At 34.9% G+C, this 15383-nt stretch overlaps 2 protein-coding genes across 2 annotated transcripts in view; one reads left to right on the plus strand and one right to left on the minus strand.

The window, feature by feature from the left end:
- The window catches only part of GNG10 (G protein subunit gamma 10), a 34041-nt gene extending 25121 nt beyond the window's left edge, over positions 1–8920 (plus strand). The window contains exon 3 of the mRNA XM_045882926.3: positions 8650–8920. The gene's annotated coding sequence lies outside the window, so the exon portion shown is untranslated. The remainder of the gene's footprint in view (positions 1–8649) is intronic.
- SHOC1 (shortage in chiasmata 1) overlaps positions 1–15383 on the minus strand; it is an 84746-nt gene that overhangs the window by 12018 nt on the left and 57345 nt on the right. The window contains exons 17-22 of the mRNA XM_045882923.1: positions 14731–14803; positions 10377–10446; positions 8711–8889; positions 6943–7060; positions 6194–6305; positions 3925–4046 (exon numbers count right to left, since the gene is read on the minus strand). Coding sequence (XP_045738879.1) covers positions 3925–4046; positions 6194–6305; positions 6943–7060; positions 8711–8889; positions 10377–10446; positions 14731–14803 — 674 coding nt within the window. The remainder of the gene's footprint in view (positions 1–3924; positions 4047–6193; positions 6306–6942; positions 7061–8710; positions 8890–10376; positions 10447–14730; positions 14804–15383) is intronic.

Consider the following 15383-nt stretch of genomic DNA (forward strand, 5'->3'; position numbering starts at 1 on the left):
ATGAGAATAATCTGGCTAAGATAAAGCTGTGTGGCAGACTCAGCACTCTTTTAAGAAGATGGTTCCACCTCCATTCTTTAACAATCCAGTTGAATCTAGGGGATGCTGAGAGTGTGTTTGAGGGGAGAAGTTTAATTCATCCCCTTACTGGCTCCAGGGATGGCTATCTAACTGATCCAACTATAATACTCTATCCCCCTGGTCAAAGTAACAAGTTCCGATATGAACACGTGACCAGAGCCAGGATAACTAGACTCCTCCCTGGTCTTTTTCTTGAACTGTTAGAAAAAACACTTTTTAAAATGATCATTATGTGATGTGATAGGGGTGTTAGCTAACCTTACAGTGGTAATCATACTGCAACATATAAATGTATCAAATCAGCATGTTGTAGACCTTAAACACAAAATCTTGTATGTCAATTACATCTCAATTAAAAGAACACTCTTTTTTTTCCCCCTATGGTAATTAAGCAGATCAGATGTGAGTCTTGAGCTATGGGTATATACTTCTACTGCCTTTATCCACTTTAAGTACCCTAAGCAGCAAAAAGAAAATTTATTGGCTCATATTACTAAGAAGTCCAGGAGAGGACATTATTGGATCCAGGGACTCAAACCATGTCATTGAGACAAGGGCTCCTTAATTTCTTGGCTCTCCTTTCCCTTGCTAGTTTTTTTCTCAGGCAAGCTCTTTCCGTAAGAGTGGCTAACAAGAGTGGCTTATTGTGCCTATACTGCTTGTATAAACATGTGGTTTCTGCTTAACACCTGCTTTTCTTCTTGGGAGTCTAGAATTTTGATATGTGCTAGGCAGAGGGTTCCTACACAGCCAATCCTTACTGAAAGCCCTGGGCATTGAGTCTCTAGTGAGTTTCCCTCGTATACAACATTTTAACAAGTGTTGTCACAACTCTTCCCTGTGGAAATTAAGCACATTCTGTGTGATTCTACTAGGAGAAGATTCCTGGAAGCTTCCTTCTAGATTCCTCTGGATTTTGTTCCATGCACTTTTTCCCTTTGCTGATTTTGCTTGGTAACCATTTACTATAATAAATCATAATCATGAGTACAAGTATATGCCGAATCCAGTGACTCCTCTTATCAAATCATCAAACCTGGGGGTAGTCTTGGGACTCCTAACACATTTTCTTAAACAGGAACTAAGGTAATTCAAGCAATTTTACTTTCTATGTTGAATTTTCCTCATTTGGCCAGTTGATTAAGAGACTTCTTAAATGTTTTATACATCTAAAAGTATAAAACTGAGATACCTAGAAGTCTGAAAATAACTACATTTTATAATAATATCTTATTGTGAATAAATAACTCTTCATATCCTGAACATAAAACTATCTCAGACTATTACATAATTGGTTTTTCTTTTTTTAATGAAAATCTGGGTAAAAACAAGTGTGAATCCCCTCTTTTTTGCTGTACTTCAATTACACCTCGGAACATAGGTGAATAGCAATCTAAAAACAACTTAAAATTTTTTTACAAAACAGTTTTATCTATAGGATACTTCCAAGATCTTGATAAAGCTTAAATGCTTTACAAGCAAGTTCCAAGCTTAAAATGCTATACAGCCTTTACTATATCAAAAATGAAGATTTTATACCTAAATTATTATTTTTATTTTTCAATTTTGGTAGAAAGGGAAAAAAAGGTTAAATGACTTGCTAGAGGTTACTGTTAATAGAAAAAGAAATAAGAACCAAGGTGTTTGGACTCTTAAATTTTAACTTATACTTACCCCACATAATAATAATTGTATACAAAGAGCTTGGTACAGTAGGTAAACAAAAATGTAATCAAACTGGAAAGTCAGTAAAGAAAAAAATCACATATGCAATGTCAAATAAGGAAAGATCTCTATACCTTCTCTAATAACTAAATAATGTATTTTTAAAAATTTTATTTATTTGAGAGAGTGAGAGAAAGCACGAGCAGGAGGAGGGGCAGAGGGAGAGGGAGAAGCAAACTCCATGCTGGGAAGGAAGCCTGACACAGGGCTCGATCCCAGGACCTCAGGGTGGTGACCTGAAGGAAGACACTTAACCAACTGAGCCACCCAAGGCACCCCAGACTAAATAATATTTTAAGAACTTCTACTATGAGTGATTTGGTATGTGTTATGTGATACTGTAGAGATTAAAAAAAAAAAGGAGACTAGTTTGAAATTTAGTAGGAAAGATTCATTCATTCAATCAAGGAATATTTACCAAGCATCTATCATATGAAACAATGTGCAGTGCCATGGGGCAAGTACTCCAAATGATAATACATGGCCAAATGTGGTAAATATCAAAGATGAGGAAAAGATAGAGAGCTAAGGAGTTCAAAGGATGGAGAGGTCACAATTAACTTTTGTGTGCATGAGATGGGGGTATTAAGGAAAGATAGAATAGAAAAAGTGATATTTGGATATAGGTTTTGAAAAATAGGCACAATTTCACCAGATCAAATAGTTGGAGGAAACAGAGAATATTGTAGAAAGAGAGAAATGTATCAGCAGAAGTAGAAGTGGCAAAGTAAGGACCATGTTTGTGAACCAATGAGCAATTCTTCTGACTGAAATGAAAAACAGTGAAAATTAAGCCTGAAAATATAGGTCAGGAGTATATTCTAAAGACTTTGAATATTAGGGTGAATAGTATGTATGTATTCAATAGATAATAGGGAAGTCAGTGGGCTTTTTAACAGAGTGAAACAGTAAGAGCCTGGTTTTTGGAATATTAATCGAAGGTATGACAGATTATGGAGAGTAACATGGAGAGCCATGAGGTGGGAAAACGGTAGTTAACAGTCCACATAAGATCTGAACTAAGATGTTGGTAATATAAATGGAGAGAGGGGATAGATAAAAAAGAGACTAGTGGTTACATCCATAAGATATGTTTTCTAATTTCGGTGACTAAAAGAAAGGCAATGGTCATAAATAGTCAAAGGGCAGAAAAGAGGAGATATTGCTTTGGAGGGGATAGAGAATACAATGAATTCACCCTGGAACATGTTAAGTTTGAGAGCCTATAAAATATCAGGGTGGAAATATTTAATAGAAAATTAGAGATACATGTCAGGAATTTCAAAAAGCGACTCCAGCTGCAGATATAATTATAATCATTATAGGCAGAAAGATGCTGATTGAAGCTATGGCAGTGAGTAAGGTTTCTAATGGATTGAATAGAAGAAAGAAAAGAATTCAAATGTATCTGGAGACTGGGACAAGGAAGAAGAGGTAAAGAGAGAGAAAGAGTAGTTAGAGAGAAGATCAAAACTGTGAAGTGTCATGGGACTGAAGAGCTTCAAGTAAGGAAGCACTGACAACAGTCTTCAATACTTTAGAGCAGAGAAAGATAAAAATACTTTTGGAGGTGGAAGTGATCCTGAGAGACAGATTAGTACAGATGTAGGAGAAAAGCCAGACTGCAGAGAATTAAAAAAAGGAGGTGGAAGCTGTGGGTTCGTAAAATTTTAAGATGAAGGAAAGAAGGGACATATAATGATAATTTGAGCCAGTATCTTGGCATGGATTTTTTGTATTTTTTAAGTTAAGCACGTCAATGAAAGAATAGCAAGGTGCTATTTAGTTGGTAAATTTAATAAGCTTTTAGAGAGAAGTGATTTAAGAATGGCATCTTTTAACAGACAAGTCCAGAACTAAAAAGTAATAAAAAGTGAAACACTTAAAGCAGCGACTCTTAGTGAACTAGAGGAGGATGATTTGCACAGAATGCCCAGTGGAAATATATCATCTCCAAAATTCTGATTTGTTTTCCTATGGGCATGCCTCCACCTCGAAGATCCCCACTCAAAGCAAACTAGATGAACAAGTAGAAAATTTGCATAGCTACTTTTATTCAAAGAAGAGAACCAAATAAGGAATATAAACGTAACTTTGGATGAAGAAATGTTTACTTACTCTGAGTTTAATGTTTTTTTTGTATATAAGATTATCCAACAATAGCTGTACTGGAGTGATAATGCCATCAGTCTCATAATGATATTGTCTGATGCCTTCTCACAATTCAATTCTTCTAGGTCCTACCAGAAAAAAAATAAAAAGATTCACTAGGTTGAATAGTTGTTATGAAATTATTATTACCATATTTTAATAATCTATTTTATTTTTTTTTAAGATTTTATTTATTTATTTGAGAGAGAGAGAATGAGAGAGAGCAAGCACATGAGAGGGGGGAGGGTCAGAGGGAGAAGCAGACTCCCTGCCGAGCAGGGAGCCCGATGCGGGACTCGATCCCGGGACTCCAGGATCATGGCCTGAGCCGAAGGCAGTCGCTTAACCAACTGAGCCACCCAGGTGCCCAATAATCTATTTTATATTATATCTATGTTAATATATGTAATAACTTGAGAAGAGTCACGGGTATGGGCTTCCATTTTGTGGAAAAATTAAAATCACACTGGAATAGGGGAAAAGCTACAGTAGATATCAACCAGCAAATGATAGCTTCAGCAAGGAAGGCTCATGAATCTCCCAAAGTCCTAGATATGAAGAAAGCAGCCTATAGAATGCCCCTATTTGGGCAAAGTCCTTTATCGACAGGGATTTGCCTACTCATAAGGGCAATATAAAATATGTTTAAAAACTCATGGGATAATCTGCACTGAATGCTTATTTAAGGAAGATGATAAAGAAGCCATCAATGGACTTCCAGGAATTGCTCTCTAATAGTCTAGAATCTTCTTTTTCCTTTAATGCAATTATTTTTTTTTCAAAGTTACATTCTATTTTATTATGTTCTATTTAATTTAATTTTATTTTATTTTATTTTATTTTAGAGAGAGAGCACACACAAATGGGGTTGGCTGGGGCAGAGGGAGAGGGAAAGAATCTTAGAGAATCTTAAGCAGGCTACATGGAGCCCAACTTGGGTCTACAGTTAATTTTTGATAGAGTGAATGATTCAGGAAGTGTCTTACTCTAACAATAAGTTATGTAACTATGAATTAAATTTAAAAGTCTCCCAAATGGTATTTCTCCCTAAATAATTGTTTTTTAAAAAAACTTTAGGGGCACCTGGGTGGCTCAGTCAGTTAAGCATCTGCCTTTGGCTCAGGTCATGATCCCAGGGTCCTGGGATAGGGCCCCACATCAGGCTCCCTGCTCAGCTGGGCATCTGCTTCTCCCTCTCCCTCTGCTGCTCTCCCTGCTTGTGCTCTCTCGTTCATGCATGCTCTCTCTCTCAAATAAATAAATAAATAAAATCTTTTTAAAAAGCTTTAAATATGTAAGACATGGTAACTCTTAAGAAACCCTCTAACAGAGCTTTGTGTTTCCATTATATAATTCTTACACTGTTAACATTTGCTCACAATCAGACTTCTACCTTACTATATTTGCCATTAATTTATATTCCATACCATTCAAACTTAGTTTCTGCTCCCCACTTCCACCCTAGTGAATTAATTTCTTTGTAATTTGTACTCCAATCAAGCAAACTTATCAGGGAGATTCAGTCAAGAATTTGTACATCTTAAATTTCAACTACAGGGATTTTTTTTTGAGAGAATTTTTTTTCTTGTTTTTTTAACTGGTTTACTTACAGGCAATCCCCACTTACCTCAGAGGAAATCCCGTATTACTAATCATGGATTAAAATACTACCACCTTTTAAGAAACATAGTGACTAAGATTTGATTTTTAAGGTTTTCAACACTGTAATTATTCTATAAATATATTTTAAAATAGGTCAATATTAACATTAAAGATTCCATACTTGCTTTGTCTTCTTAAAGTATGTTAAAAATTATAAGGCATTAAAGAAGCTTGGTAAAAGTCATTTTCCACAGTGATGATTTTAATACTTGTTATCTATTTGCAAAGTTTTGGAAGAAAACACTAATGGGTTATAGTTAAGCTCTCTATAGTAAAGCTAATAATAAATTACATGGTTATATATATTGTACTATATTTATTTATTTATTTATTTATTTAAAAGATTTTTATTTATTTATTTATTTGACAGAGAGAGACACAGCAAGAGAGGCAACACAAGCAGGGGGAGTGGGAGAGGGAGAAGCAGGCCTCCCGCCGAGCAGGGAGCCCGATGTGGGGCTCGATCCCAGGACCCTGGGATCATGACCTGAGCCGAAGGCAGACGCTTAACGACTGAGCCACCCAGGCGCCCCTGTACTATATTTAATTTATATTCTTTACTATATAATTTTACCTGCAAAATTATGGCAGTGTGTTCATCAACTGTCACCACCACGTAACACTCTGTACATCCAAAGAGTTTCAACGACTCACTGCAGCATCTCTCCACTAGTGTGATATTGTACCTGTAAAATACCATATTTTGGGGTGACATAATGAAATGCTAAGAAAAATTCCTTAAGAAAAGCTGTATTGTCCTCTTGCATATTAAATTATTTGAACTACTGTGCTTTTTCTTTCATACATCAATTTATTCTACTTTATAAATTTGAGGAATGAAATTATGATTTATTCAGTATATATGACAAATTAGTTGAGATGTGCATTGCCTTAGGTATTTCACTTAAAGCTTCGTAGTCCTATTTCCCATGCAATATTTAAAGCCCTTTAATTAAGAATACTCATTCTCAATATTATCAATGACCCAAAGATAGGACTATAAAATTCGCAGGAAAAAAAAGACAGATAGTGTTCATATTTGCTGGTAACAAGAGAAACGAAATTAAGATATAAATTTAGACAATAATGAAATATTTTTTCTTCACATGATTGATATATATTGCCAAAAAAGATAATATTCAGTAATTATGGTGGTGTACTATAGGGAGAGAAGTGTAACTTGACATAAACTCTCTGGAAAACTATTTCTATGTGATATAATTGCACACTTCAATCAGAGAGAAATATGCCACGTATATAGCACAATGTTTAGCCATTTAGGATATATATACCTTTGCTAAAGTTATGAAATCAATAACTTACTTGGATTCCAGCAACTGAAGTATTTCTGGAGTATTAAGAAGTCCTTCAGATGCAAAAAACACATATGGAACCTGAATTTCCAAAAGAAATCCACCAAAACTATCCAGCAAGGTGCTTCCTAAATAAGAGAAAGTTTATAAATATTTCTCTTTTTTCTTATCCTTCAGCTCTTTCTCTTTCTTACTAAACATGAGAATAGCAAGTGTATGTTCAAGGAGTAGTACAAAAATAAAACATAGTCATTGTAAAAAATCAGAAATCAGAATAAAGAAAGGTCTGAAGAATAAAATAAAAACCATATGTTATCCTACTACCTAAAAATAAAACAGCATTAACAGAATTTACTAAAACTAATATGATACGTTAATAGGAAAATAATAAATACATCAATAGATAAATGGACAAAGAACATTAATAGGCAATTTACAAAAGAATGGCTATACAAGATCAATTCACATCTGAAAAGATATGGATAATCTAAGACATTATCTGTAATTAACTAACTATAATATAACTATAAAATATTTTATGCCTATAATTCTGTCAAAGATTTAAAAGAATAATAATACCTACTTACAGTAAAGATATTGGGGAAAAGATTTTCTTTACTTTCTGCACAAATATGAATTGAGATAGCATTTCTGGAAGGATATTTGGCAATATATAAATGTATGTATACCTTTGACCCAGCAACTCATTTTACTTCTTAGAACAAGTATACAAAAATAAATAAGACATATAAGCTACTATAAATCTTATATTACAATAGTGGAAAATTGAAGCATTGTAAATGCTCCAAATAAGGAATTGGTTGAATCAATTAAGTTCATCTTTTTTTTTTATTTTAAGATTTTATTTATTTGTCAGAGAGAGAGACAGAGCATAAGCAGGAGGAGTGGCAGGCAGAGGGAGAAGCAGGGAGCCCAATGCAGGACTCGATCCCAGGACCCTGGGATCATGACCTGAGCCGAAGGCAGTTGCTTAACCAACTGAGCCACCCAGGCGCCCCAATTAAGTTCATCTTTGAGAGAATGGAAGGAGCCTCTACATATAAACTGGGATATTTATCTTTTATCTTTTGGGGGGCCCTTATTTAATCAATTTAACATTTAATTTCATATATCAAAGATTCCAAAGTAATCATTATGGTGACTGTATTTTTAGAATTGAATTGGAATATCTCAGAATTCAAAACTTCCCACTCAGACTTGAAGTGGACAGAAAATAACTTAAGGCAAGTATTGAAAGGGATGCACTGGGACTAAAAGTGTACAGGCTTTTTAATTTAATGGATGTGAGAATTCACAACCTGAGTCATGTGAAGTGTTGCTGAGAAATACAAAGAAACTGAATGATATACAAAGTGGTTTTAAACTCTCTTTGAAGTGTTTATGTATAATTTTTTTTGGCACATTAAGTTTTCTGAATCAGTCAACATACTACGACAGAATTTTCCCCTAAAATTCAATAAAAAATACTACTGCATAGAAGTATCAGGTGAAGATTCGATATAATTGTAATAGATTGTGCTATTATAAGTAAAATTTAGAAGGTAAAGGGATGAAGACAAATATAACCAGTAAACCTTACTTTACAAACGAGGAATGAGAGGTAAGGGGTAAAGAACTGGCCCAAGGTCACATGGAGTGCTGAGGTTAGAGTTTGAACTCAAGTCCTCTAATGCCATTGCTCATTCTCTTTCCACAGATCAGAAGCAGAAAACAATTTCCATTCTACTACAACAAAAGGATTTAGTTTATATCCTTACTCTTTAAAACTGTGTCTGGAAGAATCACTTTGAAGACCTTGTGAGGAATATTCAATTTCTCGCAGTGTTTAGTCCAACAAGAGTTTTCTACAAAATTGTATTCCACCACAAATGAGAAGTTACTCCAGGGGAAATCTGATCCAATATATTGATTATGTACAACTACACAGGAACTTGTACTGAAGACAAAATAAAGCCAAGAAAATAGAATTATATTTGTGTCATTACTTACTTGGGAGGCCAAAAGATGACTGTCTTTGGCTATTTTATTCTTCTCTAGTCTGTGCCTACTTATCTTGGAAATGCACTCATGTATTTTCTGTTGATTTGTTCTCCAATTGTGCTAATTCCTTTTTATCTTTCTTTTTGATGGTCATCCATTTTTTAAAAAATTTTAAAGATTTTTAAAAAAGATTTTATTTATTTATTCTAGAGAGAGAGCCAGCCCAAAAGGGAAAGGGGCAGAGGGAGAAGCAGGCTCCCCACTGAGCAGGGAGCCCTACGATGAGGGATGAGGAGGATGATGACGATGACAATGATGACGATGATGACGATGATGACATGGGGCTTGATCCCAGGACCCTGGGATCATGACCTGAGCCAAAGGCAGACGTTTAACCGACTGAGCCACCCAGGTGCCCCTTTTAAGATTTTATTTTTAAGTCATCTCTACATCCAATGTGGGGCTCAAACTCACAATCCCAAGATCAAGAGTTGTGTGCTCTTCCAACTGAGCCAGCCAGGTGCCCCTATGGTCATGTATTTTTTAAAAAAACAGGATCTAAAAAACTGTGGACTACTTCACATTCTCAAATGCAAGGGACCCTAATTTTATTAACTGAGTCCTATCAATAACAGACAAGTCACTGTGAGAATTCATTTTCTTACACATGTGAGGTTTCATCTTTGAGGATCTACATAAGAGAATATTATCTGACAACTTTGAAATGATTTTTCTTTTTCTCAATGAGCTTCATAGGTGATTTAGCAACAACAAAAAACGGATACTTAAATATCATAAGTTTATCTTTCCTATCTTCAAATTCCATATAATAGCACTTATTGTAATGAAAATATTCTACTGCTGCTTTCTATTTAGAGCAATCTAGATAGATAACAGACATATGTTAAATGCTTTTATGGGCTTCTATTTGATTTACAACTTCTCTTTTTATTATCTGGATCCCAATATTAGAAATAAAAATTTCTACATAAAATAAGGCAAAATAAAAACATTTTTAGACAAGTCAACACTAAATTTTATTATTAGCATGCTTGCACCAAAAGAATTTCTAAAGAATGTACTTCAGGAAGAAGGAAAGAAAGAAGATATAAGAAACAATGCTGAGCAAAAAAACCCCAAAACTGGTATAAACAAGGGTAAATCTAAATGGGTACTTCCTGTCCTAACAGTAACACTGATAATGATAAGTTGGGGATATTAAAGCAAGACTGAACTAAAATTCTGGACAACAATAATAGATAATACACAAGGCAATGTGAGTTCAAGTATTCTAATGTAAAACACTTTTCAGGAAGAGGAGAGATACATTGATTCATTTCAGGTTTTATTAAACCTTTTAAAAAGTTAAATTCCAGGAGAAATTGTGCTTTTCCTGTGGAACTGGTATGCTTATTCCCCATAGGTGAAGAAATACATTTTTACCCATTTAAAACACCTTCAGATTCCACAAAATCTTTCCTTCTGTTTGAATGTAAGACAGTCAATGTTAAACCTGTTGGGAAAAAAAAAAGAGTAATACAAAAAGTGTTTTTCAGTGTTTTGTTCATATATAATTTTTAGGTGTTCATATATTTCACTATCATAAAAAATGAACTGGAAGACCTTGAACAAGGAAACTGCTTAAAATACAATTTGCTGGATTATTTTTCTGTCTGTGGGTGTCTGAAAGTTTGAAGCATGGGCAATATTTCTGTTGTGTGTATATGTTTTATATGTATAAGCATGGAAATTCTGAATTTATTATGTAAAATAATAAAATGTATCAAAATCTTAATTTTAAAGTAGCCAAATTAAACACTCATCAATTCTGTGCATTTAATTTTACTTTGCTAAAAATCATGGTTGATTTTACCTTTTTTCTCTAGTCAAAAATTTAAGTACATAACTAAATAGCAAGTGACTACATTTTGATGTTGTTTTTTCCCTTCTACTGGCTGTATAAGAAGTAGAAGACCTACTGGGTGCCATCTGCTCCTCAGAGTCACTTCTGCTTCTTAACTGTAATTTAAGTTTCTTATGTTACCGATTTTTTAACAAAATAGATTTCAAAAAATTCTGTAGCCACACATATAGTTTATTTTTGGTAGACATCATTGGTTTAAGAATAACTGATTCTAGTTAAAATAAATTTTACTCTCGATTGGTGTATGTTTGTCAGTTGTAAAGTTGACAAAGGCATGATGTGATAATGACAGAGTAATGCTTAATAATTTAATGTTTACTTGGCTTGATATGACAATAGTTTTGGTAGCAATAAGAAGAGGATGAGTAGTATTTCTCTTTTGTATATAAATTTATAAAGTCATATTATTATTATTATTTTAAAAGATTTTATTTTTAAGCAATCTCTACACCCAACGTGGGGTTCAAACTCACAATGCTCAGATCAAGAGTCGCATGGCCCACCGACTGAACCAGTCAGGTACCCCAAGCTCATACTATTTAAAACCTAATCTCTTTAGCTGATTTGTTTTAGCTGTAATCTCAAAGCAGATTACTTGCTAAATGCATTACTAGGATCTTGCAAGCAGAGAAGATGAAACCACATTTCTACTTTCTAACCCTAGACAGAAAAAAAAGGGCTCACTCCTAGACACAGAGGATAGCTGCTTGTTAAAAGATAGGAAACACATTTTTTTTTCAGCTTAGAGAGTCAAATATTTTTGTGTCAGTTTCAACCTTGTTGAAATAAAATAGCAGAGTAGTGATGATATAATCCCCAAAGCCAAAAGAAATAGAATGTTCAGCATGAAGCCTATATAAGAAGTAATATATACAATAATAATTTGTCCATGTGTCTTAAGCACATCAAAGGAAAAGATGCCCCATTAAGTAGGGCTAAGTATTCTTCTCTGTGGGGCAGGCATATTTCCTCAGCCTCTTCACAAAAGTATTACCTCAGTTACCCAAATCCCTTTGTTTCTTAATGCTACATTGCTCAGCACTTTCCTAATTAAAAAAAAAAAAAAAGTTTTCAGTTACCCTGATTCCAGACAGGTGTGGCAAGTACAGCCTCACAATTGTTAACTACTACTTTAACATTTTGGTACTAGTAAAATCTTGTGAATTTGGTGGATAAAACCTCATCTTCCCAGGCCCAGAAAACTGGATGAAATAATAAGATCCAGGCTGGCAAATCTGGACTCTAGACACATGATAATGTCTAGAAATAGCACCTTATAAAGTTCGACTGCAAAAAGTCTTCCATTCTCACATTGCTATAATTTAATAGTTAATTTTGCTAAGTGCACTGATAAGCAGACGTTTGTAATATTTGTATATAGTTCAGTTCAATCTTTTTCACTAGTCTCATTCTACTAGGTATACAGAGAGGCATTCATTAGTTCAGTTATTCAATTCATTTACATAAAGTTCCTTCTATATTCCAGGCATTTTTGTGGATGCTGGTAATACAAATTAGGGCATGGTCCTTACCCTCCAGAAAGTGACATGCTAGTGAGGAAAACAGACAATAGAATCTCAGTTGTTATAGCCTAGGATGGTAAGTAGGGCCTTAGAAGTATGCACATAATACACTAAGAGCACAAGGGAAAGCATTTATTTATTTATTTATTTATTCATTCATTCATTCATTTTTTTTAAAGATTTTATTTATTTATTTATTTGAGAGAGAGAAACAGCATGGGAGGGGAGAGGGTCAGAGGGAGAAGCAGGCTCCCCGCTGAGCTGGGAGCCCAATGTGGGGCTCGATCCCAGGACTCCAGGACCATGACCTGAGCCAAAGGCAGTTGCTTAACCAACTGAGCCACCCAGGCGCCCTAGGGAAAGCATTTAAATCAAGGCTTCCTGAACAAATGCGAAGCCAGAGGAAACTCTGGTGGAGGTCCGAAGTGGTCCTGTTTTAACTAATTTTTAAAGGATGTGTAGGAGTTAGCTGCTAAAGAAGGGAGAAGAGCACTATGTAGCAGAAACCGGAGGTGTAAAGGCATGGAGATGAGAAATAGCATGATAAACAGTTTGGTAGGGTTACAGCAAAGATATATTTGGAGATGGCCAAAGATGCAGTTTATGGAGGGAAGAGAAATAGTAAACAAAGGGTGACATAGGTTGAGGATGGATTTTATTTTTAATACTGGAGTGCTTAAAGATTAAGGGAGAGTCACTGGAGAGGAAGGTTGGGCGAGGAAATAACTGATGGGAACACACTGATGCGGGAAGAGATGGGATCTAAAGCAGAAGTGAGAAATTGTTTTTCGAAGGGAGGAGGTTCACCTCCCTTATAAAGAAAGGAGGAAAAGATAAAAGAATAAAAGAAATGAAGGTAAGTTTGTAGATGGTAAGGTTGTAAGATGAAAGGTTGTTAAGAGGTATTGAGAGCTGGGGTGCCTGGGTGGCTCAGATGGTTCTGGGATTGAGTCCCGCATTGGGCTCCCTGCTAGGCGGGGAGCCTGCTTCTCCCTCTGCCTCTGCCTCTCTCTCTCTCTCTCTGACTTTCATGAATAAATAAATAAAACATTAAAAAAAAAAAGAGGTATTGAGAGCCCATACAAGGTCAGAGAAGTTAAGTTTGTAGTCGTACTAAACTATCTGATTTTCTCTAATAATGCTCAGGAGCTCAGGTATAGGAACGGAGAGGTTAAACGTCTTGATGGATTCAGAGCTGAGATTTAAATGGAAGGTACAGTAGAAGGACAAGACTGATTAAAGTCATGGGCACATCACCAAGCCTGGAAAGAGAAAAATGTGAAACAAAAAAGGAGTTGATTGATTACAGATCTCTAAGTTGTTGAACATCATGGAAGAGGTAAGATAGCTGTGGACAGAGAGCAGTGTGTCAGAGTTTAAAGTTCAGAAGTAGCACAGCTCTGCATTATTACAAGGTTAATGGCATAGCCAAGGAGTGAATATCATTTCTCCTGTGGAGGCCAATGAAACTATAAGGTCAGGGTATTGAATGAGCCATTCACATTAAAGACACCTAGGATAATGGCAGGACTAGGAGTGAAAAGAATACCATGAACCAGGTGCACAACTGTCCATGGATGATGGGGAATGTTTGAGTGGCTACTACGTGATGGCAATATGGAGTCGTAGCGAATGGTGTAGCAATATGGCCTAGCCTCAGAGGATAGAGAAATAATAGTATTTTGGAAAGGATAATGAAAAGCAAGAAATGGCCCTTTCAATCCTATGATATATATATCATATATAAGAGGAAGAGAATTATCAGCTTCTATATGAAAGGGATACAGGGGAAGCTGTATCATCTGCGAAAAGCTGGGTTCACTTAAGACAAGGAGATAAAGGAAAATAGTTTACATATAAGCAAGGGGTTCCATGGCACAGGGTGGAAAGGGTTGGCAGAGGGGGCAATAGTTGGTAGAAGAGTTGAAGAATGACACTAGAACAAGACAGACCTTGGTTCAAATCCTGAGTCCCTCACTTACCACCTGTGAGGTGCGGCATGTTACAACACCTTTATGAACTTTAGTTTCTTTATTTGTAAAACTGATTTATAGAGTTGTTGTAGGTATACAGAATCATTTAGCAACTAGTAGTCAATCAATAAAACGTGTCAATTGATAATAATAATATACACAAAAGTACATATAATGTACATATAAGTACATTATAGGATATTTATATTGCACACTTAAAGTCCAGATTTATTTAAAAACTGGTTAGATTCCACTGAGTTATATACTTTTAAAGAATGAATTTTATTATTATATCTTAATTTAAAAACTTAGATCACTACATTTTTATATGTTCCAAACATCTGTTATCAAATGAAGCATAATTTAAAACTCCCTACCTTCCATTTTGTTAAGGATTTTAATGAGTAAATGTTTTTCACCATCTGAGTCCATTCTTACTATAATCAGCACCTGATCAAAAATAAGAATTTCATATATCTCTGAATAATTATTCTTTTTCATAGTTTTGCTACTGTGACAAAATAACAAGCTTGATTGGTTACATGAAACTATTGGCAAAAAGATTACCAAGTAAATATTTGTGCTATAAAAGATGTCAGTGCTTAAACACAAAGGAATAAATTCTGGTAAGATCAAATATCAATGAGGAAAATATTCTGAAGTGGGGCATTCTTAGCATCCGTGTACTCCCATATGGGTGACTGTATACATAAATTGTCTCTACCTGCATTGTTAGCATAAATTCAACCCAGACAAGTTTGAATTGATTGGGAAAAAAAACCAATGATTTGTTGCTATACTTTCCTAGTTATCATTATAGCTTTTTTTGGTGGTGGGGGGGAGAGGACAACAAATAAATTCCAATTCTTAAATTTCTTACTATTTTACTTTATTTTAATGACAAGCAAGTTATCTAAGTAACCACAGAGTTGGAGATAAAGACACAGGAGGGACAAAGAAAAAAAGAAGAAAAAGGCCAAATTTATATCCAGATTTAGCGTAAAGCACTTGAAAAGTTTTCTGGTTTGAA

Source organism: Mirounga angustirostris, unplaced genomic scaffold (assembly GCF_029215605.1).
Source record: "Mirounga angustirostris isolate CCGP_5_RB_7025 unplaced genomic scaffold, mMirAng1.0.hap1 SCAF_15, whole genome shotgun sequence".
NCBI classification, from domain to species: domain Eukaryota; kingdom Metazoa; phylum Chordata; class Mammalia; order Carnivora; family Phocidae; genus Mirounga; species Mirounga angustirostris.